At 44.5% G+C, this 27,959-nt stretch overlaps 1 protein-coding gene across 1 annotated transcript in view; it reads left to right on the top strand.

Annotated features, from left to right (window-relative positions):
* FAM234B (family with sequence similarity 234 member B) overlaps window positions 1-27,897 on the top strand; it is a 34,608-nt gene extending 6,711 nt beyond the window's left edge. Inside the window, exons 2-13 of the mRNA XM_066355424.1 lie at window positions 2,422-2,820; window positions 6,124-6,222; window positions 9,510-9,698; window positions 10,889-11,019; window positions 15,446-15,593; window positions 15,951-16,092; window positions 17,467-17,610; window positions 17,783-17,864; window positions 20,296-20,448; window positions 22,886-23,003; window positions 24,662-24,882; window positions 25,417-27,897. Of these exons, the coding sequence (XP_066211521.1) occupies window positions 2,422-2,820; window positions 6,124-6,222; window positions 9,510-9,698; window positions 10,889-11,019; window positions 15,446-15,593; window positions 15,951-16,092; window positions 17,467-17,610; window positions 17,783-17,864; window positions 20,296-20,448; window positions 22,886-23,003; window positions 24,662-24,882; window positions 25,417-25,422 (1,832 nt within the window). The 3' untranslated portion in view covers window positions 25,423-27,897. The remainder of the gene's footprint in view (window positions 1-2,421; window positions 2,821-6,123; window positions 6,223-9,509; window positions 9,699-10,888; window positions 11,020-15,445; window positions 15,594-15,950; window positions 16,093-17,466; window positions 17,611-17,782; window positions 17,865-20,295; window positions 20,449-22,885; window positions 23,004-24,661; window positions 24,883-25,416) is intronic.
* Window positions 27,898-27,959: the final 62 nt, after the last annotated feature.

Here is a 27,959-nt window from a genome sequence, read left to right as displayed (position 1 = left end):
CGACAGAAGATGTTTTGAGTTTACAACGTTCACTCCCATAAAAACTTAAAAAAAATTGAGACATAAGTGTTTTAGCTTACTCATTTTTTGTCATTTTTTTCTGTTACTACAGTACAGTATATTTATGTCCTTTTCATTTTTCTGTGACTTAGTTGTGTTTTTATGTTCTAGATTATGATTTTATAACTGTGTTAGGGTAGTAAGTGACTTGGGCTAGGGTATATTTTGACTTACACCAAAATTTGGGTTACGTCACTGTTGTAGGAATGGAACTGTGTCATAACCCGAGAACCCCCTGTTTATGCTATCATAAAATGCATTCCTTTAAACTGTTTTATTAACCAGTATTTTAGTAATGATTTCATGTTGGCAAAGGTGCTATCTTAGGCATAGTGGAAACTGACTAGCAAGATTGAATTTAATAGGTGTTGATGATAAATTTTTCACTTGATACTAAAAATTGTACAGTTATAGGCATTAATTAATAAATAATATAAATAAAGCATTAATTTAATTATAAAATATGTATCATAGAGTAGAGTAGATAAATATATTATATGAGATTAGCTTGAACCTGTAGTGACTCTATGGCATATCCTGAAGTATTATTTTGAATTAAATTCCTAAAAATTGGTTTCCTTTTTAAAATAATTTTTACCTTTAAAAATTAAATACAATATTTATCAGACAAAATGAATAGCTTTAAAGGTGAAAATACATAGAAATTTCTAGTTAATAGAATGCCCGATTACTCAGTATATTCTGTGTATTTTCTGCAAAGTACTTGAAGTTATAAAATTATTCTGTGGATTGTTCATTTTTTAATCAAACATTTATTGACATTCTCTGTACCAAACACTAAACTTTACACTAAAGAGTTTACTTCCCATGTGGGTCTCCATATAGTGTTTTATTGCTTCATTTCATGTCTAACGCAAACTGAGGCATAGTATATCAAGTGACATCACCAAGATCACAGTGACCAGAGGCAGAAATTAGCATCAAGGATTTTTTTTGCCTGACCAGTGGTGGCACAGTGGATAGAGTGTCAGCCTGGAACCCTGAGGTCGCTGGTTTGAAACCTGAGTTTGCCACCTTGAGCACCAGTTACTGGCCTGAGCCCAAGGTCGCTGGTCTGATCCCTGGACAAGGCATGTACGAGAACTTAAACTCTTTCTCAGTTTTTACTTGGTTATAACACTAAATAAAGGCATAAAATCATCTAGTCATTGGCAGTGAGGACCAAGGGTGGCTTGTTTGGGGTTCACTTAAGCCCTCCTGTAATGTCATCTCTTTCCCACTTCAAACAAACATAACGTCTAAGTAAAAACAGATGCTGTGTAAACCAGCTTCAAGACAAGTCCTCTACCTCTGCATGCTGCTCAATCCCCCCTCCCGGAATGCATGCTCAGAATAGCGTTTTTAGAGATAAATACTGTTTACTGAAACATGTATTGAAAGGGCATCAGAATGGCAGGAAGGTTCTCAGGCGTGAATTTCCAGTGAAACATGTCCAGGAGGCATTCAGCGTTCAACTTTCTGAGTTGTTACCTCGAACATGGGAAGCCACTAATAAGGGACTGTGAGAAGCAGCGTACAGAGAATAATTGTTCTAAACTTTTAGGGAATTCCCAGGAAAGATTGGAACATCACATATCTAAGAAAATCAAAGGAAATATCCACATTAGGTATGTGATAGGTTGATGATACAAGAGCCACGGTCTTTTTCATTAGTGAGATTCAAACATTAACATAAAACGGACCTTGAGAACATTATACTGAGTGAAATAAGTAAATCAGAAAAAGGTAAGAGCCATATGATTTCACACATAGGTGGGATATAAAACTGAGACTCGTGGACGTAGATATGAGTGAAGTGGCTACTTGGGGGCAGGGTCGCGGGGGAGAGGAACGGTGAAGGGAGTAAAGAGGAACAAGTGGGCGATGACCGCGGGATTTGACTGGGTGATGAGTACACCATACCATCAGCAGTTCAGATGCTTTAGAGATGTTTAACTGAAACCTATGTACTCTTAGTGATCAATGTCACCCTATTAAATTTAATTTTCTAAATAGAAATAAAAAATGTATTAAAGGAAATTAAAAAAAGATTTTTATTTTTATTGAAAAATTTTAAAGAAAACTAAAAAGGTGTTTGCAGTTTGCTTTCCCTGTTTCTTTTCCAGTTTCATAAACTTGTGGAAGCAGTAATTCTAGAACACTGTGATTTTCCTTTCCCTTCTCCCCGTCTTTCCTTCATGCTGTATCTGTTTCACAGAGCCACAGAAGTCCCAGCTTGTGAATCTAGATTTGTTTCATTTTGTTTAAGTCTGTGTTTTCCTACATGTTTCCAGCCCCAGTGTACTTGGTGAGGGTTTCTCCTTCCTCGTTCTCCTTGAAGCTGTCTCTCTGTGTCCACAGGGAAGAAGAACCCAGACCTAGGGGAGTATGATCCCCTCACACAGGCTGACAGTGACGAGAGTGAAGATGATCTCGTGCTTGACTTGCAGCAGAAGAATGGAGGGGTCAAAAACGGGAAGAGTCCTCTGGGAGAAGCACCAGAGCCTGACTCAGATGCTGAAGTTGCAGGGACGGCCAAGCCACATCCTTCAGAGGTCACCACAGAGGGGTACCCCTCGGAACCCCTTGGAGGCCTGGAGCAGAAGGCAGCCTCCTCCATCGTGTCTTATGTGCGCACGTCTGTGTTTCTGCTGACTTTGGTCATCTCAATGGTCCTGGTGCTGGTATGTGCTTTCCTGATCCCCTGTCCCCCCAGAGATCTGCACAGCACTTGGAGCCGCCACTTGGGTCCCCAGGAAGGTGAGTTGCAGGGTTTTCAGCCCTAATTCTGTAACACTTCTGATTATATTGAAGATTTGCTCCCAGTCTTTAAAAGTTAATGTGTGTCATATAGCATTTCTTCTTCTGTGTGTAAATGGTGCCTTTGGGAGGTTAAGATATGAAATAAAACAGAAAGATAGATTGATATAGCTAAAAAAACTGGGGAAAAGCACTGCTTTATTTTGTTTCTGTTGGCATTTTTTTAAATTTTGATTTTTCAATTACAGTTTACTTTCAATATTATTTTGTATTTGTTTTAAGTGTATAGCATAGTGGTTAGACAGTCATATATTTTGCAAAGTGTTCTCCCTGATGTTTCCAGTACCCAACTAGCACCATATGTAGTTATTACAATGTTATGGACTATGTTCCCTATGTTGTACTTTACATCCCCGTGACTATTCTGTACCTATCAATTTTAATACTATGGAATATTATTCAGCCGTGAAAAAGAACGAAGTCTTACCATTTGTGACAGCATGGATGGACCTAGAGCAGGCGTCCCCAAACTACGGCCCGCGGGCCACATGCGGCCCCCTGAGGCCATTTATCCGGCCCCCTGCCGCACTTCCGAAAGGGGCACCTCTTTCATTGGTGGTCAGTGAGAGGAGCACTGTATGTGGTGGCCCTCCAACGGTCTGAGGGACAGTGAACTGGCCCCCTGTGTAAAAAGTTTGGGGACCCCTGACCTAGAGGGTATTATGCTCAGTGAAAAGAAGCCAGAGTAAGACAAATACTATATAATCTCACTTATATGTGGAGTCTAAAGAATAAAATAAATGAACAAACAGCATTGAAACAGACTCATAGCCACGGAGAGCAGACTGGTGGCAGCCTGAGCGGAAGGGGCTGGCTGTTGGCGTTGCTGTTAATTAGATGTAGATAGGACAGAGCGTTGTGTGCTGGGCTCCTGCTGTGCAGCCCACACTGTGTCGGGGAGAGCAAAGCCTTAAGAAGGGCTATGTACAGAGAAAAGTAAGGCTCAAGGCCTGGCCAGATCAGAACCCAGTGCTCTTGTAGGACCCTCCGGCATTTGTTGATTATAAAAGCCTAACCTAAAATTTGAATTTTAAAATAACTTATTTTTAAATAAGAGAGTTGCTTTCTTATAGCAACTTTTCTTTTCCTGATGCTTCATTAAGATGCTGCTGCCCAAGTCATTCTGACTGTTTTGTCTCATTTTGAGCAGGTTTCTTTAAAATAGCCTGATCTGGGTCGAGAATGGGGATGCCATCTGAACTGTCACTGCTGAGCAGTCTTGTCTCTTTGTAAACTGCATTAAGCTGAAGGGGTTCAGGATGCACCACCCCCAAATATAGTACTTTGGCATATTGATTATTTTAACTCCAAGGCACTTGAATAACAGCAGGTGCAAGAAGGCCTCTCTGACCTTCAATTCTTCCTGAAATCAGGACATGAAACTCCCATGTGAAAGATGTTCTTCCTATACCAGGAAGGTGGAAGGAAATATTCTCATCCCAGAGACAGGGAGCTGAGGCCAAGAAAGTGTGTACAAACAGACCTTGCTATAATGCTTATCTGCCTCTAGTCTCCACATACATTTTAGTTGCTTTTCTACAGTTGCCACTGTTGTTGAACCTGGGATACAAGCACGTAGGCCTCCCCACCATTGGGTCTTCATTTTCCTGTGGGGACTTCCAGTAGAAACCCTAAGAGGGTAGAGGACTAGTTTTCCTTCCTCTGCAGTCTTCCCACATGCCTGTAGCACCCTGATATAGAAGTATTTCATCTCTGACACTTCTCTAATCCTGGTTGGATTAGATGTGACTTAAGTTATGTTTCTACCACATTAACTCTCTTGTCCTTTCTTTTCTGACTTTTCTAAGTAAGCCCTTGTAATATTTAAATACAGTGTAAAAACTAGTAATGAACTGTTGGTGTGCCCGACACCCAGTTTACGAAGCAGGACAGCATATAATGGCCTCTGAAATACCCGTGTCCCTCTGCCTCCGCCTCCCTCTACCAGCCAGAGGGTTCCAGTCTCCTGCGTTGAGTATTTTTTTACTTCTCTTTAGAGTTTTATCACATAGGTGTCCATAAGCTATATAGTCTCTAATTTTGCCTGTTTTTAAATATTATATGAATGTAATCATGTAGTGATGAATGGCTTTTGTTTTGATCAACATTTAAAAAATACTCTTACGGTTCATTCATATTGAGGTGCCATAGCTAGACTTTGTTTATTTTCACCACTGTAATTTTCCATGGTATGAATATCTCATGATTTCTTAATCCATTTTATTGTTGATGAATATTTATTCAGGTAGCTTCCATTTAAAAAATCTAATGCTGCTAAGAAGATTCTTGTAACATTTCCTGATATAAGAATTTCTCTAGGGCGTCCACCTAGGAGTGAATCTGCTCAGTTGTATGGTTTGTGCATGTTCAATCTAAGTAGTTTGTGTTAGAGTGTTTTTTATGGTCATTGTACCAGTTTGTACTTCCATAGCCATGTGTGAGTTCTCTCCAAATTTGGTAGGCATGCTCTGACTCCACACTGTTTGGGGGGATGGGGGGGGGTTGGTGATACTGCCTACTTTGTGACTGCCAGGTGGAGATGGAAGCCCAGGCATCCACTCGGCCTCTGTGGACATCGCCATGGAGGGGGTGTGAAAGGGGGCGGCCTTGTCAGTTCTGGATGGGCTAGAACTAGGGGCCCCCAGGTGTGTGGAAGCCTTAGCCCTGCCAGGGGTGGAAGTCCTGGCTTCCTACTTGGCCTTCTCTGACATGACCCTGATGGGGGGAGGGAGTGCGTTGTTACCTTCGGGCAAGGGTGGAAGTCTAGGCTCCCATTTGGCCTTTGCTGTGGGAGTGGGGCCACCATTTATCTGTGTTGTTTGGCTGGACTCGAGCAGTTAGTGTCCAAAACAGTTCTGCCTTGCTGGACTAGGGGAGCCAGCTTTTCTTGGGGCAGTTTTTTAAAATCTGTATCTTGGCATTTCTGCAGTACCCAGCCTGGGATGGCTGAGGCCAGAAGAAAACCCAGAGGAGTCATCACCTTCTCAATCCTTGGGTCTCACTCACAGTCCCTAGCTGGTCTGCCTTCTCCCAACTTCCAGGGTCATCTTATATGTGTTTTATTTATAATATCCAGGGTTTTTAGCTGTATTTAGTGAGAGGAATAGGCAGAATGGTGTCTACTCATACCTAGGGACTGAAAAAGTTTGCCTGATTATTTTTGCAACTACTGGCACTCTGTATTCATTTCTTTTTTAAACTGGTTGGTGGTACCTTGCTAAGGGTTTTTTACATGTCTTCCAGGTGGGGCCCTGTCTCCATTGGAGTTGGCTGACGTGAACGGAGATGGCCTGCGAGACGTACTTCTCTCCTTTGTGACTCCAAGGAATGGGAGTGCAGCCGGTAAGAGCCGTCTTCTGGAGTGCTGCAGGGGCAGCGCCCTGACAGAGGGCTGTGCGGGGAGAGAAGGCACCTCCTGAGGGCGCTGTGGAGAAGGGTCTGCAGCGACCTGAAGGCCAGTGTAGATCTGTCATACAAGACAAACCCTATCAGAAAGTCCCTGTGTGTAAATGGACCTCTTTTCAAGTAACCATAGAGGTCGATAGCTGGAAGGATCCTTCAGTGGTTACCAGTCCGGTGAAGAAGCTGAGATGCAGAGAGGAAGTGACTTGCCCACACACCTGCAGGGTTTAGCCTTTAGTTCTTAGGTGTCTTGAGTTTTCTCCCAGACAGTGTTCCATAGTCTCTCAGATGTCAATAAATGTTGACTCTCCTATTCCCATCCCCAGCAGAAAGTTTTTGTTCGTGTGCTAACTTACATCTCGGCTGGGTGTTTTCCTCTTCCTCCTTCTGTTCACGCCTTTGTCTCTGCTCTCCATCCTGCTCTCTGGCTTGGGAGGCCAGCCGGTGTGAGTTACCTCAAGGGTCTCCCTTGCCTGCGGACTTCCAATTGGGGTTGGCCAAGGGGAGCACTGGCAAGAAATCGGAGGAGAGGAAGAGAGTGAGGAGGGAGTGTGTATTCCTCTTGTCTCTCCCCACCGAGGGTACCTCAGTCTGGCTGCATCCTTGATCCCAGGTCGCAGCTCCTGTCCAGGTGGTCCTCTTACAGGACTTTCTTTTTCTGGATTCCATTAATCACTTCCTCCCCTGTCCCTCTGGCCCTGGGAGTGGTAACAGTTCTGAGGAACTGTACTGTTCTTGGTGGTTTCCCTGTACCCTGACCACATCTTTCTTGTCTCTTTATTAAACTTTTCACCGCCTATCCTAATTGAGTGTGCTGTGTCCTGAGACCAGCTGTTATACATGGCAGTGGCCAAAAAAAAAAAAAAAAAAAGTGTTGCATTTTCAGCATAGGGACGCGGGAGCTTTGGTTTGTCGTGGAGCCTCCATTAAAGTGGATTTGAACTATAGTCTATAAACTTGTACAGGAGCTCAAGCTGGAGGCTGGGGATGCTGTAGCAGCTACTTTTTACTCATCCAGTCCCTGGAATAAACATCTAGGTCTATTTTAGAGAATTCTAGGCCGTGTGCCTCTCTGATGTTATTAGGAAACCCTCTCTGGGGCTTGTGCACTATGTAGAAGCAGTTTGGGCATGGCTCTGTTACAGAGAGAACCTCTGGGCATGAATTTGACTTTTATATGATTGAACCTGAGTTATATTTTTTCCTGCCTATGACTCATTAGTTAGCCTTTGAAGTAAAAATTTCCCCCAACCGCTTTTAGATTTAGAGATTTATTTATTGATTTATTTTGTGCACCTGGTATTTTCCATGGTTTGCAACATATCAGGACTCATAATGACAAGGTCATAGGTTTGGTTGAATACAATACAAACCAGCCTGATTTGGCCATCGATTGTAAAAATAATAACATAGCTAACATATGGTACTTTCTATGTGCTATGTACCAATGGAAGTCCATAACACATTTTTTAGTTTTTATTTATTTAAAAATTTTTTTTTTAATTTATTAATTTTTTTAGAAAGGAGAGAGAGAGGGGGAGAGAGAGAGAGGAGAGAGAGAAGGGGGGAGGAGCAGGAAGCATCAACTCCCATATGTGCCTTGACCAGGCAAGCCCAGGGTTTTGAACCGGTGACCTCCGCATTTCCAGGTCAACGCTTTATCCACTGCGCCACCACAGGTCAGGCCACATTTTATGGACAGATTTATCTCTCAACTCAGTCCCATGAGGTAGACTAATATTATTATCCCCTGTTTGCAGATGGGGAAACAGACATAGGCTAAGGAACTTGCCCCATGTCTCCCAGCTGGTAAATGATCCAAATCCTGGGGGTCTGGCTGTGAAGTTCATGTTTTTGACTTACGTCAAACTGCCGTGCCCATAACCCCAGACAGTAGATTCAAAGATCTGTGCCACTAAGCATAAGAAGGATTGCATTTTTACTTGTTTTTTCTGTTGTTTATCCATTCATTCGATAACTATGTATTGAATGTCTGCTGTGTACCTTACATAGAGCTATGCTGATTATATTTAGCTAAACAAAATGAGTCTGGTCTTTGCCTCAGGGAGTCACGGACTGGTGGGGAAGGGATAACCCATCATTATCTGGAAGAAGATGAGTCAGAAAATGGATGTGAAGTCAGGAGGGTCCGTAAGGAGAAAGACAGCACAGTGTGTCCTTCATAGCATCCCAGAGAGATCTGGATGTTAGCATTTATCACCACAGTTTGTCATGTGTGTCACTGCTTCTGGCAACTAAGGTTGCAACAGTGAGCCACAGATTGTTCCTGGTTTTTAGGCTGTGTGTTTAATTAGCAGCACTGAGGAACAGGTACCATGAAGATGTACAATACTAGTTGTTGCTGGAGGTGGAAAGTGTGTGAGATGGGTCGGTATCCCATCCTGAAAGTGAATGTAAAAGTGGCAGCAGAGAAGTTATTATTCTGCTATGTTTATTGACATAAAGGATTAGGTATTAAAGAGGTGAGCTGCTGCAATCCTTTACCAGCTATCTTTGGACCTTGGCATTGAGTTTTCCCAAATGTTCTTTCCTGACTGGAGCAAGTCAGCTCATTCCAATGAACTCCAGACCAGGAAGACCTATTTACTGGTCATTGCTAAGTGTAACCTCCAGGTTTATTTTTTTAAATATGTTTTTTCTGCTCTCAGGGAGCATTTGCTAGTGATGATTAGAATCAGATCTTCTGCTCTCTGCTCTGCAGATGTTCTGGGTTAGCGCACTGGTCTGAACATACCTTCCCTTCCAGTTTTTGTTGCTGTTCTGAATAACTGCTTCTTCATATTTGTGGTTTTTTTGCTTCTGTCTTTATTCAGAAAACAATTGGTTGCTACATACCAGGTGCTTTGTAAGGCACTGAGGGTATAGGAATTAATGCGACAGTCTTGATCCCTAAGGCTATCAGTGTTCTGTGGGGCTCAGGTGACAGACACCGTAACAAATGGGTTGGGAGAGGTGCAAGAGTGAAGTTGCATAAGGCAGCCTGGAGGAGGTCCATGGCTCTTGTCTTGGATAAGAGACATTTGAGCAGATACGACAGGTACTCTGTTTTTAGACCTTGTTGGCCAAAAATGTGGGAGGGTGCTGAGTGCACGCGGGTGGGTTGCTGCTTTACCACCATTTACTTTTAGTTTTCTGGTCTCCTGCTCATCTCCACCTTTTGTTTCCTCTGCCTCCTTCCCTTTCTTCTCTCTTTTCTGTGCTTTTAGGTGTCTCAAGGCCAGCTGCTGTTCTCGTGTGCCTTTCGGGGATGAATGGCAGCACACTCTGGTCTAGCGCTCTCCCTGAGGAGGCTCGAGATATCACGTGTTTGGATCTGATGCCAGGAAACGGGGCCGGGACAATCTGCCTTGTGACAGGGACACACAAGATGCTCAGTGCGTTCAATGCGACATCAGGTAAAGATCATTTGCCACTAAAGGTCTCTGCCCCAGTGAACCATAATCTCGGATTAGGACAATCTGGTGGGGAAGGGACCTTTCCACTCTCACAAGGTGGAAAATTGGATTTGCTACTTTGGAAAGTGGTTATTTAGGGAGATAACAGAAAGGGTTGGAATAGATTGAGTGCTAGATCCATGGCTTAACCTGAACAAAAACTACCTTGAGGCCTTTGGTTTCTAAATAGTCTCCCTAATCTGTTCTTTGCACAAAAGACAGTTGAACATTGTCTCTTCATATTTAATATATATGGGGTCCATTTGTAAACCTGGGCATTAACTATTGAAAAATATGTCCACAAGGAAAGGAAGTTTTGCTGAGGCATGTGGTTTTGGCCTTTTATCTTCTTATTGCATTCAGATGTATGTGATGAAAGGAATGAAAAAGAATCATCTATAATGAAGCATCTTTCTGTATATTGCCAGTATGCCTGTTAACCCCTGGAAATAAATGCCATTCATTTATTCTCGTGAGTCTTTAGAAGTTGGATAAATATTATCCTTCCCAGTTAAATTTTTTTTTCAGTGTATTAATTTTTTTGGAGAGACACAGAGAAAAAAATAAAGAAATCTCAACTTGTTCCACTCATTCATGCTGTCATTGGTTGTTTCTTGTGAGTGCCCTTACTGGGGATTGAACCCGTAACCTAGCCAGGGTCCACCCTTCCCAGTTTTAGAGGTTATACTGTAGTTAGGTTGTGGGGTACTTCTGGATGGAAAAAAAATGGAATATGAGTTAACTCTGGAGTTGAGGTCATTTGGAAATCTGTAATTTCTTCACTCATGTGAGCACATGGTAGGAGAGAGTCTTCTGGTTGACTGATGTGGGTGGTTCTAAGAGTTACAATAATCGGTAACAGATCAATTCCTAGGTTCCAGTCAAGTAGGCACTTCTCTCCTGGAGAGACTTAAGCACCTCTATTTTATCTAAAAAATCTAGGTGTGACAACCCCCTGGGTTTGTTAGCTAGATACTTGAGGATTCTGGCTCACACTCCCTGCACCCTTCCTCCCCAGCAAGGAGGAAGGAATTAGGAGTTGCTGTTCTTGATCAGTCCTGAGTTTCTCTTTCCTGGCCTGGGGGCATCGTGGCTGCCTTTTCCCAAGGCAGAAAGCCATAATTGTGATTAGCCTATTTGTCCTTCCCCAGGAAAAGCCATTTGGACTGTAAACCCAAACTACTTATCCAACAATACCCTGGCTGCCCCAGGGGTGGTGCTGCCAGATGTGGATGAAGATGGTGTTAAAGATCTTGTGGTTCTGGCTGTTGGGGAATTGCAGGTATGCTCTATATTAAATGGTCCTTGTTTCTTAGAGGGAACAGTTCAGCTTCACTTAGTTCCTAGTATTGTTATTATAAGTGCTGCTTGAAACCTCTTACTATGCGGGCTAAGATTTAAATAAATTCACTTTGTGAGGTTAAATGGATAAATTATTAATACCTTTATGAACCCATTTCCCTGGTGGTATCCTTAAGGCTCCATCAACTGTGATATTGTGGAGTTTTGCAGCCAGATAGCTCTGTGTTTGAATTCTGCCCTATCACTTTGTAGTTTTGTGGGCTTGGGTAAGCCAGGGATCCTGTCCAAGCCTGGGTTTCTTTGTATGTAGAATGGTAACGTTATATCTACTGAAAGGATCCCTATGGCAGTTAGAGCTAACCTATTTAAAGTACTTAAAGTAATGCCTCTTTTTTTTTTAACCTTGTGTATGTGTTTTTAGGTTTATTCTCTTTTATGTATTTAACTTTAACTATGAAGCAAAAAGACAGACTGATAGAAAATTCATAAAACAAATATAGAAAAAATGGTAAGTTGGGCAAGAAATAACAATGACCAAAGAAAAAGCGAGTTGCAGTTTAGGCTGTGACAATACAGAAGTTGATTCTAGCACAGTGGTCCTTAAATTATGCTTCTGAACTAATTATTCTCTGCTTAGGGAAAAACAATTGTAGGTATTTTTTTTCTCCCTAAATTACAGAATTAATGAACAGAATTATCTCAGTTTTAAGTTATTATTTCTGAAGCTTTTCTTGGAGCTTATTTCAAAGTTTCTCTAAGAGAGCGGTTCTCAACCTGTGGGTTACGACCCCGGTGGGGTCGCCTAAAGCCATCGGAAAATACATAATGCATATCAGGTATTTACATTCCGAATCATAACTGTAGCAAAATTACAGTTATGAAGTAGCCACCAAAATTATTTTTTGGTTTGGGGTCACTGCAACATGAGGAACTGTATTGCAGGGTCACGGCATTAGAAAGGTTGAGAACCATTGCTCTAAGACTTCCTAGTGTGAGTCTGCCAGGAGATCCTGTGGACTAAGAAATCGAACAATTGGGAAAGCAGAGTTGTAGAAAAATGTGGATATAGATCATTTTGCCTCATTGGATAATTTTAATTTTAATAGACCTCATGTTTGCTGTTGTGATTTCTGTAATACATATATGGCATGGAGTTGCAAGAATTATTATTTAGGGCAGAATTAATAAATCTATCACTGTTTCATGGTTTTCTGCCAAGAGCACCATAAATGATCTTTAAGTGCTCCACTAATCATGAGTTTGGAGGAGCTCTGCTAACACCAGGCAAACCTTGTTTGTGAGATGAGAGGAAGGAAGGTGGGTAAGGAAAGTTTCTGAAGCCTAGTCAATTTTGAGGGTCCTGTTAGTTTTTCTTCCACCAGCCAGTTGATCTTGAAATAGACGAAACCGAGAATTCTGGACTTACTCACATGATCTTTTTTTTTTTTATCCCAGTCCCTGTGAATAGAGATGGAACCTAGGGCAGTGGTCGGCAGACTGCGGCGGGCGAGCCACAGGCAGCTCTTCGGCCTTTTGGCCCCTTGAGTGTGGCCAGCTTAAGAGTACCCTGACTAAGTTAATAACAGTGTACCTACCTGTATAGTTTAAGTTTAAAAAATTTGGCTCTCAAAAGAAATTTCAATTGTACTGTTGATATTTGGCTCTGTTGACTAATGAGTTTGCCGACCACTGGCCTAGGGAAAATATCAACAAGCACATGTATCAGGCAGAGATTCTCCGAAGGTCCTGGAGTGGGAAGTGTGGGGAGTTTCTTTTTAATGGAGTGACGGTTAGCAGACACAAAACATCAAACAAGTTCATACTGTAAACCTTAATACCCTGTCTGGCACCTCCTTTGCCAGCGGTGGTTGATGGGATAACGGTTCAGGCCTTTAGAGACCCTTTGTAAAGGGGAGCCTCTAATAGAGGCCCTGGCCTCTTGCCGACCCTGTTCTATGCCTTGAGTCTGTGTGCCTACCAAAAAACAAACAGTGCCCAGCTTGCCTCAGAGAATTGACTCATTTGCACAATAGTGTACAGGTATGGAATAGTCTCCATTCTGCCAAAAGAGTGAGAGATTGTACTAGAAAAACCTTGGAGAAGCGATGGGTTGAGAGCAGTAGCTTTATCTTGATACTTTATACTTTTTTCACCTCCATACCAGCAACAAAGAACCTTAGGAACCTGTTTACTCTAAGCTACAGGTACAGAAGGCTCTTCCTTCACAAGGAATGAAGCACTGATGTCTTTGGCTTAGAGCAGTTACATTCTAAGATCTGGGTTTAGAGTGAGGTGAGCTTGGACAGCTGCCTGGTTTGGAGTCAGAGGAACTGATCTGGGCTAGAACGTTAGTGGGGAGGGCCCGAGGAGCCTGTGGATAAGCCCCTTGTGCCGTGCTGTAATCTCAGAGGCAGTGTTGCAGACTCTCAGGCACCCATCCTCTTCCTGCATACTCAGGCTGATGGCAGTATCACTAATTTGTTTGTGAAGCAGACCATTTTGTTTTTGGTCAGGTCTAGAAAATTCTGTCATTGATGAGAAATCTTCTTTCTCATGGCTTCCATTCATTGCTCAGTGTCAGCCCCATAAAGCTAGTCTGAATGGATCTAATCCTCTTTCTGCATGAACGCCCATTATCTGTTAACCTCATCCCGCTAAGCCTGCTACTCTAAAGGCTAGACAGCTCTGATTTCTCACACTATTCCTCATGCCGCATGAAGTCCAGGCCTCTCTTTTGTGGTTTCCTTCTATTTATACTCCAGTTTGTTTGTGTCTCTTTTAAAATATGGTTTCCATATCTGAAAACACTGTTCTGTTTCTGATATAACCAGTCATAGCAACATAAGGATATTTTTAACTTCTTTTGATATAGACTCTGTATTTCCATTAATGCGGCTGGTGATTGTGGTAGCCTTTTTTTTTTTTTTTTTTTTAATTAAGAGGAGGGGAGGCAGAGACAGACTCCTGCATGCGCCTGGACCAGGATCCACCTGGCAAGCCCCCTACTGGTCAATGCTTTGCCCATCTGGGGCTGCTGCTCAGTTGTTCAGCAACTGAGCTATTTTAGCACCTGAGGCAAGGTCATGGAGTCATCCTCAGTGCCCAGGACCTACTTTGCTCAAACCATTTGAGTCATGGCTGCGGGAAGGAGATGGAGAGAGAAAAAGAGAGAAGGAGAAAGGGTAGAGAAGCAGATGTTGATTCTCCTGTGTGCCCTGAGAATTGAACCTGGGACTTCCACACGCCGGGCCGATGCTCTTCCACTGAGCCAACTGGCCAGGGCCTCTGGTAGCCTTTCTAAGATTTAGTTTTTGTTGGTAATTGGTTAGAACACCCATGTTTTTTAATTAAATCAATTAATTAATGGCCTGATTTCTTTTTCCAGATTTTGACCCTTTTTCCAGCCTAAGACATTTTTGGATTTTGAGTTCATCATACAGCATATTAGCTATTCCTCTCAACCTTGTGATAAGCTTGAATTCTATTCATTCAAGTTTTTTTTTATTTTTTTTATAAGAATGATTAATAGGATCAGGACAAAAGCAGAGTGCTGTGACATTCCACTAAAACCTCCCTCTGATTGTCATTGACTCCTCTCTGGGTACACTGAAAATCACTGTCTTTATCTTGTCTGTGAGAACTTAGGATGATAAACTTTGTGAAAAGCTTTACTGAAGCCAGGGTATTGTTATAGTCCTCTTATATCTCAATCAGTGACTGTTTTCCCAAAAGAAAATCCTCTAGAGCAGCAGTTGGCAAACAAGAGCCTATAGACTAGATTTGGCCCATTGTTTGTTTTTGTAAATAAAGTTCTATTGGAACACAGCCACACCTATTCTTTTATGTATTACCTATGGCTGCTTTCACACTGTAGTGGTAGAGTAGTTACTACAGAAACCATTTGGCTCACAAAACCTAAATATTTACCATCTGGGCTTTCACAGAAAAAAGTTTGCCCGTAATTGCTTCAGTGTTAGGTTGAGAGTGGCCACGCCAGATATATAATGTTATGATGGGAGGTCCATGTCTGCATTGATTCTTATTGAGACCAAATATCACTGGGGATTTCTGGGTATGAGAGTAGAGACCCAAAGGCCAGCTGTCCTGTATGTGGCTCTAGGCTAGTATTCTGGTCGCAGGAGACTGTTCATCAGTAGCAACTGTGCTTCAGAGAAGCCTGAGCTACTGTACGTTGCCCTTTGCGTGTATCTGATGAGGCAATGGGACATATGCCTCTCTTTCTTACTGCTAGGGAATAAAGTCAGTTGGGTTTGGCTTGGTGCTTTCCAGCTTTGGAAAATTTCTGAACCCTTAGCTAACAATGAAGCAGTGACTGTGTGAGAAACTCTTTGATTAGCAAACGATAGGGCTTCTACAGACTCAACCCTCTTTTTTCAATTCTTCAGGCAGACCTGTGCTTTCTGCTGGTGTCTGGCCGGACAGGGAGTCCAGTGGGCCGACCTGTGAAGTACAACGTCGTGGGAGTGGGGAATCTGATTGGTCCTCAGGTTTATATCACCGCCACTGGGGCTGTCTACATCCTGTTTGGCTTTGGTAAGAAAGAAGACTGTTTTTTTGCTACTGTTCCCCACTGATGGATGTGATCAGGCCTCTTGTGAGACAAGGTGAGAGCTTGGAAAGTGCTGCCACCAGCCTTTTATCACCTCCTGTAGTAGGGGCTGCTCACGGCCCCCACCTGTTGCAGGTTATGAACTGCTTTCCCTTGCTGCCTTCTCCAAAGAGAAGACTCTCTGTCCAGCATCTGCATAATCCCTTCCCGGTTCACCCCGTGTTGGACCAGGCTGGATGGGCTGGCCCATGTCCTTACGCTCTGTGTCTCTCTCAGATGCTCATCCTGGGAGAGTGCTATTAAATTCAGCTTCTCAGTGTTGGCTCTTCCTGTGGTGCTAGGAAATATCCAAGCGGTCGCCCTGCGGGACATTTTTGTTCAGGCTCAAAATCGAGATAGCTCACCACCTTCTCTGCAGATAGAAGAGCCAGAATGGGAGAAGCGAAGATCCGTCAACCTGTCTGAACTCATTGACATTTACAGGTATAATGGACCTTGCCATTGAGGTCCTAAGCTGTCATGTGCCATGGAGACCAAGTTTGGGTGGGCTGGTGAATATGTGGGTAGAGGTTTGGGTGGAAAGGGTGATAGCCTTAGTATATCATCTTCTGATAGGGTACCAGGAGTGAGGCATTTTCTTGATAACATAATGTGTTGATATCTGTGTATTGTTAGTGACCATGATGTGTGATCCCCTTGCACATAAATTGCAAAGAAGGATATTTGTTTAGGTTCTGAGTCAGAGTGAGACAGGGTGAGGCTGGGGAACCTTCAAGTAGAAAGGTAGATTTATTTAAAATAACCATTTATAAAACTGAACTGAAGTATCCACCCTGCTCTTCCTGCATTTTTCTCTTAGTTGATAATCATTTTGGCAGAAGCAGGACAGCACCCAGGAAATCTTATTTTCTATTTTTGTTTATTTCTTACCTGAGAGCCTGTAGTTTTTCATATGCCATGTGTTCTATACATTTCACCACAGGCCTGGGTAATAATGGTCTTTATTCTTTAATACTAGAAGTTCCAAATCATTTTTTTAGCGTTTTTCTGAGGCAGTATCATGTTGTTTCAGTGGAGTTGACAGATGTTAAACAAAATGGTCCCTGTAGTACAGAGAAAGAAATAAGTTGATGAAGTGTATGCCAGGAGTTGCTGTCCAAGCTTAACGACAGTTCCAGGACTTCTGTCCAGATCCCCATCTCGCTTCCCTGCCGTTCTTTTTGGCTCTGTTTTTTTTTGTTTTGTTTTGTTTGTATTTTTCTGAAGCTGGAAACGGGAGAGACAGTCAGACAGACTCCCGCATGCGCCCGACCAGGATCCACCCGGCACACCCACCAGGGGCGACGCTCTGCCCACCAGGGGGCGATGCTCTGCCCCTCGGGGGGGGGGGTCGCTTTGCCACGACCAGAGCCACTCTAGTGCCTGGGGCAGAGGCCAAGGAGCCATCCCCAGCGCCCGGGCCATCTTTGCTCCAGTGGAGCCTCGGCTGCGGGAGGGGAAGAGAGAGACAGAGAGGAAGGAGGGGGTGGGGGTGGAGAAGCAAATGGGCGCTTCTCCTATGTGCCCTGGCCGGGAATCGAACCCGGGTCCCCCGCACGCCAGGCCGACGCTCTACCGCTGAGCCAACTGGCCAGGGCCGGCTCTGTTTTCTTTACCAGATGAACTTGCATGAATTTTCTAGGGATCCTTGATTTCTGAAGGTCAGGAAGATAAGATTGAGCTGGAACAGCAGACTTCCCCTACTGGTGGGAGATGAACGCAAGAGTACATGCACACGTGTACCCGAGTTCAGGTCAGAATCAGTGGGTCAGGCCTCTCGGCCTAGCAGGGATTGATTGTTGTGTCTTGGTAATTCAGTGATGGTGTTGAGCTGCTCCAGATGGTGAAGGCGCCGGATTCCAACTGCAGCAACCTCCTGGTTACAACCAGACAGGTCCTTGTCCTGCTTCGGGGGCAGAATCTTACACCTTACTGGACATTAAGCCTTCAGGGCCTACACAGGTTTGCAGTGCGCTCCTTCCCATATTTGCTATTTTTATCCACTTTCCTGTGTTTATAAACTCCCCAGAGCAATTGTTTGCTCTCTGGGCGGATGCAGTAGAAGGGAGGGGAAGAGTTCCTTGTTTTCCTCTCTTTCTTATTCACTGTCCTCCGCTTCCTTTGTTCTCTTTAGCCAGCCTACCCCTGGGTATTTTACTGACGATCAGATACTAGACTTCCTTCTGCAGATTCAGGATGGAGTTGGGATGAAAAAGGTAAAAACTTGGGACTCAAGTCAATCAAAACATATAAAATGTATACTTTGTGTGCAGCCCTGCACCAGGCACTGGGCGAGAGAAAAAGAACCTAAAATATGGCCCCTTCCTTCAAAGAACTTAAAGTCTAGCTGAATGGATATAATGAAGGCTCACAATTCAGTGCTAAAATCTGTCACTGGAAGCTTTCCTAGCTAACCTTCCTGCACAGGCATACCTTCCTATGGATTCCTAATTTATAGTTTGGCAACGGGAGCCTTCTGACATGTCTTGGTGGGGAAAGGCAGGCATAAGGCAGTGTCATCCTTCAGTATGTACACTACACACCAAAGATTGCCGAGAAGGTAGGCTATCTGTGCTGTGGGTTGTTATGGAGGAGTTTATAACAGAGGGAAAGATGAGCAGGGTGTTGAACGTTGACTGTGTTTCTGTGAGGAGAGGGAGGTAGGGAAGCAGGCCCGGTGAGGAACACTGAAGACAGAGACCCAGGGATAGAATGGTGTGGCATGTCCCAAGGACACTGAAGAGTTCTCTCTGCTTTTATGTGAGATTACATATGGTGAGGATATAATGATTGGATAGACAATTTTGTATTTCTTTAGCATTACAAGTGGAATTAGAGTTTTTAAAAATTTTTTGGGATACCTGATCTAGCTTCTTGGTTTATCTTCTCTGTAAAATATGTATCTATATATTGCACGCTGTTCCCTGAGAGCGAATGAACACACACGCTTAATCATCACCTCTAACGTGTGCCGAGTTCTGTGCTGGACACAGATGGCGTCTGCGGAGACACAGCACGAATGAAGACAAGGCCACTGTCTGTAACTCGTGGCCGTTAGGATGCCTGTCCACACACCACTCTGCCACATTGCGGGCATGGGGGTTCACAGCCACGGGATGTGGAGAGCAGATCGAGTGCAGAGTCGGGAGACGCTGTGTGTTGGTCAGGGGTTGGGGACGTGGAATCTTGGGAGCAGGGAAGAGGTTTGCCCGAGGGGCAGATGGAGATGGACTGAGGGTGTGCCTGCCAGAGAGGTCGGAGTGAGGGCAGCCGGCGGAGGGCCGCGAGAGCAAGGCTGCGGGATTTGGGTGAGGTGTGGATGCAGGAGGGGATTCGGTCACGAGCAGAGGACAGAGCCGATGATACACGTGTCACTGCCGGGAGAGCCTTCCCGCAGGGCTGTGCGGGACGGAAGCGTGTCGTGCTGTCTTTCAGAGGAGTTTCAGGTAGAGGTTGGAATGCTCACTGGCATTTCTAGTGGCTCTGAGGGAGAAGGGTATATATGGTAGGTTGGTTAAGGGCTGAGACGCTGACTGAGGGTTAAGATCTGGGTTTTAATCCTGACTCCACTACTTATTGCTGACCTTGGAAAATTGCCTAATTTCACCGAGCTGCAGTTTCTGCATCTTTAAAACGGGTAACAACACTGCCTACTACCTTGATAGGGTTATTGCAATAGTTAAAGGAAGTAATGTATGTGACTGGATAAAACTGTTCAGTGCGGTGTCTCTAGACCTCTTTCCTTCCCAGGACTCTCAAGGGGAATCTTGAACTGCTAGCCTGTTTTCTCTGCTTGCTCAGGGGAGTTTGGCTCTAAGACCTTTGTGAGCAGTCTGGGCATGGGAGGATGGGCAGGCGCCGAGAGCCGAGAGAACAGGAAAGTGACTGTAGGAGTGTGGTCTTTCCACTACTCTGAAGAGCAGAGACATCTAGGAGAAAGGGCGAAGACCCTGGGCTGGAGGAAGACGGGAGTTCCTGGGGGTTTTGACAGGCTCTAGAATTGTGAGGCATTTGTGGTAAAAGGAAATATAAATGCTACTAGGGATTATGAAGTCAATTTCTTTAATTATCCTTTGACAGTTGCAAAGAAAGAGTGAATTTTCTCTTGGTTTATTTTTTGCCTGTTTAGACTGTGCTCTTTTAAATTTGATACTACCTCAGGGCTGAGCTCCATGTGCCATGGCACCAGTAGAGTCAAACACAGAAAACTCTGAGCACAGCCCAGGGACAGAGCGTTCCCTTAGCCATTGTTCCTGAAGCAGGAGCTTGGCTGCGGTGGGGGCGGGAGGGCAGGAATGAGGCGCTGCTGGTGCACCTGGTTTCAGCACCACCACTACAGAAGGCTGCTCTGTGGGAAGCACCGGACAATCTAGGTCACTTCCTGTCTCAGCCTTCCTTCTCTCCTCTGTAAAATGAGAGGTGGACAAGATGATTTATCCTGTCCCCTTCCCACCTGAGAATTCTGTGGTCCTTTAAACTCTTTGGAGTGGGAATAAGGACCACAGAAAAGTGGAACACCCAATTTGTTCACATCTGATAAGCCCAACCTGCTCCTGTATGTTATTTGAATGTGTGTGTGTGTGTGTGTGTGTATTTGGCCTGCTGCCCTTCTGAGATGGGCTCGACTCACTGCTTTTTCTTTTGCAGATGGTGGTGGTGGATGGGGACTCTGGCTCTGTTGCTTGGAGTTACAGTGTTCCATGTCACATGAAAACACCAACCACCTCAGCAGTTACTGCAGAACAGAAGTCTGTCTTCCTCTTTTGGGCGGAGGGACTGTCAGCTGCATCTCCCAGTTCTGTGAGTGAGCCTGAGAGGAGGACCCCTTTGTCACTTTGTCAGATGGCAGCTTCTCTATGCGGCCAACTAGGTCTGGAGGTGTTTTTAGACCAGCCACACTTCCAAGTGGTTGTGGGTAGAACCAAGCAGCCTTTGAGTGGGCAAAGTAGGAGCCTGCTTCCTCCTGAGCTCTGCTTCCCGCCCTTGCCTTTCAGCTGAGCACTGTGGAAGCTGACAGTAGCAGCGGGAGGCTAGATAAAGGGTAGAAAGTCCTTCTGAGACCCTAGGTCCACGTTTACAGGTGATTTATAGCTGCTACAGTTGTTGGGGGGATAGAGAAGGATTGACTGGTCTGGAATGGGCAGGGAAGGTTTTGTGGAGGGTGAGGCTGGGCTTGAGTTGGGTAAAGAGACTGTGAAAAGCAGGTGTGGGGGCAAGGACAGCAAAGCAGAGGGGAGGGACGCTGCCCAGGCTAAAGGGTCACTTGGGGAGATTATGGAAGAGAAGGTCCGATACATGGCACGCAGAATTGAAAAAGTCTTAAATGCTGTGCTGCAGTATTTTGATGGGGTTGATGAGTCAGGCACTATAAGAGGTGCTTGTGAGTTTTTAGGAAGACCCACCTTGATTTTATTCAACACATCTATCAATATCTACTATGTGCCTGGTACCATGTTCTCTATAGGGACCTTAGGATAGACGGAAACAATGTTGGCCTTCTAGAGAAGGCAGATGGTCCCTGAAGGCAGGTGCGCTTTATCTGTGAGTGAAGTTGCTAATATTCCCTCATATTGAGGATCAGATTGACTTAATGTCTAGTCAGGGGTCTCAAACTCGCGGCCCGCCGAACAATTTTGTGCGGCCCGCAGACTAATCCACGGGTTTACTTAATTTTATCCAAAATATTTTGAACTTCGTGGATTAGTCTGCAGGCCGCACAAAATTGTTCGGCGGGCCGCGAGTTTGAGACCCCTGGTAGATAATAGTCTTCATTTTGCTATTCCCTAACATGTGCTTGTGGGCAGTTTACCTAACATTTTAACTTCCTGGTTTTCTCAGTTAATAAAATGTGAGGGGATTGGACCAGATGACTCTTCAAATAACTACAAAACAAAGGCATGTTACCAGTGTTGTAATATAAAGTACAAATGAGAATGGTAGATGGGAGCACACAAGGAAGGAGATAGTAATTTTGTCTGGGGAGATTAGAGAGCTTCTCCTGAAAGAGCTGGTATTCAGGTCGGAGACCTAAGGATGAGAAGTGTGCTGACGTGAGGAAACGAGCTGGATGGTGTAGTTAGTCTGACGGGGAGTAAGGCTGGCAAAGGGTAGATAAAGCAGTGTGAAGCCCATGTCTAGGTAATCATCAGGCGTTCTTGAAGCATGGGGTGGGCAGGTAAATAATTGTAGGAGAAGGCTGCAAAAGACTTGGGTTAAATAGTGTAAGATCTAAGGAATTTGGGCTTACACTGTAGGCAGTGAGGAAGAAGGTTGGTAATTTTCTTGTGTTAGCTAAGCTAGACAGCCCTCCCGTACTGCTTGGGATCTAAGGGTTTGTGGGAAAAGCCCTCTTCTGCTTTTGCTTTGTGAGCGATGATGGGAGTGTGGTGGCTGCAGCTTCCCACCCACACTTCCCCTCATTTAGGGTACTTCCTCCCGTCCTGACAATATAGAAACGTGGGGCAGGGGAGATAGTAATTTTTTGCTTCATTTCTTCCTGGAGGGGAGGCCTCAGATGGCCCCGGGAAAGGGGAGGTGCTTGGGGGGAGCCAGTAAAGCAGCTGTTTCCTAACCTGTGCTCTGTATTTCTGTGCTCGAAGAGCTGCGTGGCTGCACACTGTGTCCCTGCCCAGAGGTTGTACCATGAAGGGAAGTTCCAACGTGCCTTTCTTCTGCTATAGGAAGTTTGGAGACTGACACTCAGGCCTTGCAATTTTTGTTTTATAATTAATGACTGCTAATGTGTGGTCAGCCTTCTGTTTATTAATGTAAATGTTAAGAATTTTATGATTTTGTTTTAGCCTGACACTTGGAATTGGCTTTAATGTCCAATGAAAGGAAGTATCTCTGCACACCATGTTTCACATGCAGACACTGTCTCCATACCAGCTGCTGCCGGGGATGAACCAGCACACTAATGCTCCCATAGGCGGGAGACGGCGAGGTCTCTGCTTCGCATTTCTGTCCCGGGACACGAACATTTCCTTCCTTCCTTTTTTTTTCCTTGTAAGGGAGAAAGCATTTTCTGACCATAGTGGTTTGAAGAAGTGAGTGATGAGTCAGTGTTTTGAGGACTTTGGAATATGTCTCGTGTATGGGGGTTTCTCTCCCCTATAGTTGGGATCAGGGCTTAGCATCTGAAAGACACGAGTAACTACCACTGTCTCCTCTGCCCTTTTCATCTGAGCGTGGGAATGCAGAATTATTCTTGCTTTTCCTTTTTCCTTCTCATTGTCAGGATGTTATCCTAGGAACTGAGCCTCCCAGCCTTCACCACCTTTATCTCCTGCATCCAGCATTCCCCTCAATTCTTCTGGATCTGGCCAATGCTACGGGCACAGTTACGGCTTCAGAGGGTCAGTGCCAGTGGGAGTGTGCATGTGCAGGCAGGGGAGAGATTGTGCTGTCTGTGTGGGAGAATACCCTTGTGCTACAAGGGAAGGATGTATGCTTTCAGATGACAGCCGGGGCTGTGCTGAGCCACTCTGGTTTTCTGCAGTGTCCCTGGAGTCCCGGGGCCATTGCTGGAATGTTCCCTTTGGGAAGAGCACCGTGCTTACTGGGTGAGGACCCCATACCCTCTGACTCTGCGGCAAGCTGAGGGGCAAGTGCAGTCCTGTTTCCACAGGGCTGTAAGTGGCAATGACTCATGCATGCACTCACTCAGTGACATTTACTGAGCATCACCTGTATGCACGGTACTGCACCAGGGGCTGTGAATGCAAACAAGAGTAGTTCTTGAGACTTTAGAAGCTCAGGACTTAGAAGTAACAGTGAGAGATACTATGCTGGAGATAGAAGTGTTCTCAGGGCATTGTATTAGGATCAGTGGAGACTGTCCTTTGACTAGTGAATGGAAATATGCCCATTGTATAGAAATGAAGCCAGGAGAAAAATCAAAGGGAAAAAGAAAAATTGTCCATACTCTGACCACTCATCACTACTGGTAATGTTTTGGAAGTATGCTTCTACTTTATATGTATATCTAAATTATATCATATCACAAAATTGGGATCTTGTATCAGGGACCTGTAATTCAGGAAACTGAAGTCCTGGAAAGTCGGCCACTGCTACCTGCTAGTCTGGAAGTGTCTGATGGTTCCCAGCTCAGAGATTTATCACCGTAGGCTGGACCAGTGGCCCAGGGGAATCTGCCGTTCCTTCTGGGGGAGGTTGGGGAGGACCAGACCAGCCACGCTTCCTTTCCAACTTACCATATTCTCTTTCCATTTAAACACTTGCTCTCTCCTTACTTATTTGCCTGAGAGTGGAAGCTAATGCTCTCTAGTTTGTTGGGATACACTGGGGCCCTGCAGTACACCTCTCCACTGGCTCTGTGTGGGGGGGCAGAGTGGGGAGAGGTCCGCGTGCAGAATCCCGTGATTGGATCTGAATGAGCTGTTTTTAGTATTAGCATAAAACACTATCATTCAGTGAACAATTTAGTAATGGTAATTAAGAATCAAGACCATTTTTAAATAAACTCCTATCTTATTTATTTATTTATTTATTCATTATTTAGAAAATTAAATTTAATAGGGTGACATTGATCCATAAGAGTACGTAAGTTTCAGGTAAACATTTCTATAGCATAAACCCCTATTTTAAAGATGAGGCAGAATAAACACTGGCTAGGTAATAGTTCATGTGACCATTACTGACAATCTAGGAATTCTCAGAATTTCTAGTTTGTTGTGCTCACTTTTCTACCAGATTGTTACCATAGTTGGCACAGTTTCTAGTTTCCTGATCTGGGGTTTTCTTAGAAACAGCTTCAGGGAAAAAATGGTACAAAGACTCAGAAGAGTGTGCTGCATCGCTGGCTTGTGGTCCCTCACCACCACATGTTCACTGCTCGGCTCAGTGCCTTGCATCTTAGGTGCTCAGTAAACCTGTTGTCTGAATGAAGGAAGGTGTAAATGAATGAATGAATCTAGTTATTGAACCAAACCACCCTACTGGTAGTGGAAGTCTTTGGTCCTTGCTAACTGCTCTCGTTTTTGTCCTTCCTCAGTTGGAATTAACGACCTCTGGAAAGATGCCTTTTATGTTACCAGGACAACGGGGCCAAGCTCTGAAGGCCATCCAGCACCCCTGGTGGTCAGCAAGCTTAGTCTGCGGTGGGCACTGATGGAGGGCCAAATGGTCCAGCTAAAGGAGACCACCCCCAAAATCGGCCGTGGGGAGCTGCGAAGATTCCTCTCTAGGATCAAGTTTGTTGATTCTCCGCTGCAGGTGAATACCTTCTGACACAAATACTTGGTTACTGGTGAGGGTTTAGGACAAATTCTACCAACTTCAACGTTGCTCTTCAGACGAGGGAGAGAGTGGGAGCCTTCTTGAGTAGCTGAGTGTGAGGGATCAGTTGTTCTGGACCAGCACTGTTGTCTGAGGGTGCTTCATCACTATTAAGGACTGGAACTCAGTTGTTTTCAGCTGGAAATGGTACCCTCTCCCTGAGGGGACATTGGAGATGTGGAGTCATGGTTTTTATTGTCCTAGTGACTAAGGCGGGTGGATACTGCTAACATTTTCTGGGTAGGGACTAGTGCTGGGCTAGTGGCACAGGACCCCTGCCCAAATACTGTGGTCTAGTTCAATATTCAAGAGCTTATCATGGAAAACGAAGTCTCTGGGCCTTTCCGAGGGACACTTACGAGCTGTTGGGACTACACAGACAGGGAAATTGAGGAATAGTTTGACCTTTAGGTTTTCTCCATTTCTCTACTAGTCAAGTCACTGATTATTTGCATCTTTTCTTTCCTCTAGATCTAGTCTGATGGAATCTTGAGGTTATGAAGAAGTAAACAGAACGCATACTGTTCAGTTCTTTGGAGAGAAGGAAGACATTGTTAGCCTCATCTCATCACCTCTGCATGGTTATGCAAAGCACTTTGGAAGGCATATCAGAGTTCTTTGATAACGGCACGAACCATTTGGTTGGGGTATTTTACCTACTTTTTCAATCTGTGCATTAATTCCCTCCTATAAGGCACTCTGTGTGGATAATTTGGAAATGTGAATCTTATAAGTGTTTTATTTTTTGTATGTCTAATTTATAGACTCTTTCTGAGAAATTACAGTGTTCTTCACTGGAGCATTTTGTTTTGCATTGTGCCGCACATGTGCTCATTCTCCAGTGTTGCAATGAAATATTCTCTAGCTGTGTCCTAAGCTTCAGGGACCCAGTTTCTTGTCCTGAAATGCATCTGGTTTGGTCATTTTGAGCCTTCTAGATGGCCTACCTCTGTTTTTTAGGACTACTCTCATTTCTCTCCTTATTTCCTCCCTGCCTGTTCCTTGGCTTCTTCCCAGCCGGAGCAGCAGTGAGAAAGGCTGGTAGTGGGGACAGCGTTGGCCATCCCAGCACTTCCACCTCCTCCTTGTGTTACGTACCGTGCCTCTTCACACCTTCCATGCCTCTATAGTGACCACAGAATAATATATTCCTATCCAAAGCGGAGCCACGGTGAGGTCCAGATGTGACCATGTGGTTCTGATTGCTTTTGCCGGTCCTGATCCTTTTACTGCAGTATCTTCAGAAGTGCTTATGTCTGTGCTGTCCTCAACGTAGAGGCAAACAAGTCAGGAACAACTGAGGCAGGTCTCCCTTTCTCTGCTTCATCTCTACCCTGCTTTCTTAGCATCTTCTGCGCATCCTCCTGCTGCTTCCCTTTTGCTCTCTGTTATTCAGGGATATTTTTGCTTTGCTTGCATGAGAGCAGAGCCGTTTCTGGACCCTTATTCTTGCTCTTGAATCCTGTCCACAGCCATTTTGCCCCGCCCGTCTCCATTCTTGTCAAGCCTTTAAAGCGTTGTATTTTGAGAAAAATTCCTCTATAAATACTATAAATTTTATAATTAAGTTCTTTAGAATTTTCTCCAGTGAGTCCCCCTTCTTCTAAATAAATATATTACTTCTATTAAGTTCTGTCCTAAACTTCTAGGTCATTGTTTATTTAGCAGGAGATCCCATGTTTGCTGGAGAACTGCTTTCCTTCTTGAATAATTCTGATAGGTCATCTCTGAGTGCAACTCGAGTTCTCTCTTTCCTTGGGCCTGTATCTTTTTAGCTTATGTTAAGAAATTCCAGAAAATATAGAGGTTACAGAAAATGAGGAATCCTAAATCCAAGGGATATATATTAATTGTCCCACTGTGAGGCATTATGACATCACAGAAGGTTGGGAGCAATAGCCCCCCTCACGCATGTCGTCTGGCCTGCAGATTGGCGTGGCCAGGTTTCTGGGCACCCCACTGCCTTAAGCCTGTGAAAGAAAATTTGGTTTTAACACTTTGGAAGACATGTGTAAGGGCATGTGAGGGTTAAGCTTACTGTAAACTTAGGGGACCATTTACAGGGTACCCAAGAGCATGGGAATAATTCCAGATGTACTTCTAGGGTTTGACTATCTGCCTGGGTAGAAGAGCCTAGGATCTAGTTTTGTCTAGTAGAGAATTCTGAAGAGTAATTTACAGCGGCCTGGGCGGGCCCATCCAGGCCTACACCTGGTTCTCTTCCATGTTGAGGCTTTCTAGGAAGGTGGCTGCTGTAAGCAGGATGAAATTTGAAGTTATATTCTGAAGACCTGGTTTGGGGGGATTGTTCTAGGCAGAAGACTGTATTTATGGTGGGTGAGTTTCGGAAACATGTAAGAGGAAGCTAAAAAAGCTTAATGTCCCTAAATTCTTCATGGTGTGTTTGCAAACTAACTCAGCATAGGTTGTTTTGACTGTGATAAGTCTGAACCTTGCTGCTGCACACAGGACAAGCTCAAGGGTTCTCGCCCTCGGGCAGACAGTACCGAGGGTGTAAATGGCGGCAGATCGAGGACGCTTCGCCTGACCTGTGTGGGTGCTGGTTTTTACAGCGTGTCTCCACACTTCCTTTCCCTTGCAGGCAGCCACCCACCCAGATTTCTTTCTTCATTCCTAACATGGGGTTGCCAGCAAAGCCAATGTGACAGCTGTCTAGAAATAGTAATGACCTCTGCAAATGCAGGCTCTTCCTCCTCCTAATCTCTTCTCTCTCCTTCCCTTACGAATCCTCTTCTCTACCCTAGACCACATCCTTCCCATCCCCTAGATGGCCTTTCCTCTCCCCTCTAGTGTGGTATGACGATACCAACCCCTTGAATGTGAACTGCTGTCCTTATTACCCATGTTAAAGAAGGGCCAGCTGGTATATTGTCAGGAAGCACTATTTAAAATGTGAATTGTTATAGAATAAATACCATGTATGGGAACATACTTGTGTGCCATTCTCATTCTTAGCCATCGAAGGTGGCTTGTTCTCCCCTGTGGATGGGTGA

This window comes from Saccopteryx leptura, chromosome 1 (genome assembly GCF_036850995.1).
Source record: "Saccopteryx leptura isolate mSacLep1 chromosome 1, mSacLep1_pri_phased_curated, whole genome shotgun sequence".
NCBI classification, from domain to species: Eukaryota; Metazoa; Chordata; class Mammalia; order Chiroptera; family Emballonuridae; genus Saccopteryx; species Saccopteryx leptura.
This window is presented reverse-complemented; position numbering and strand designations above follow the sequence as displayed.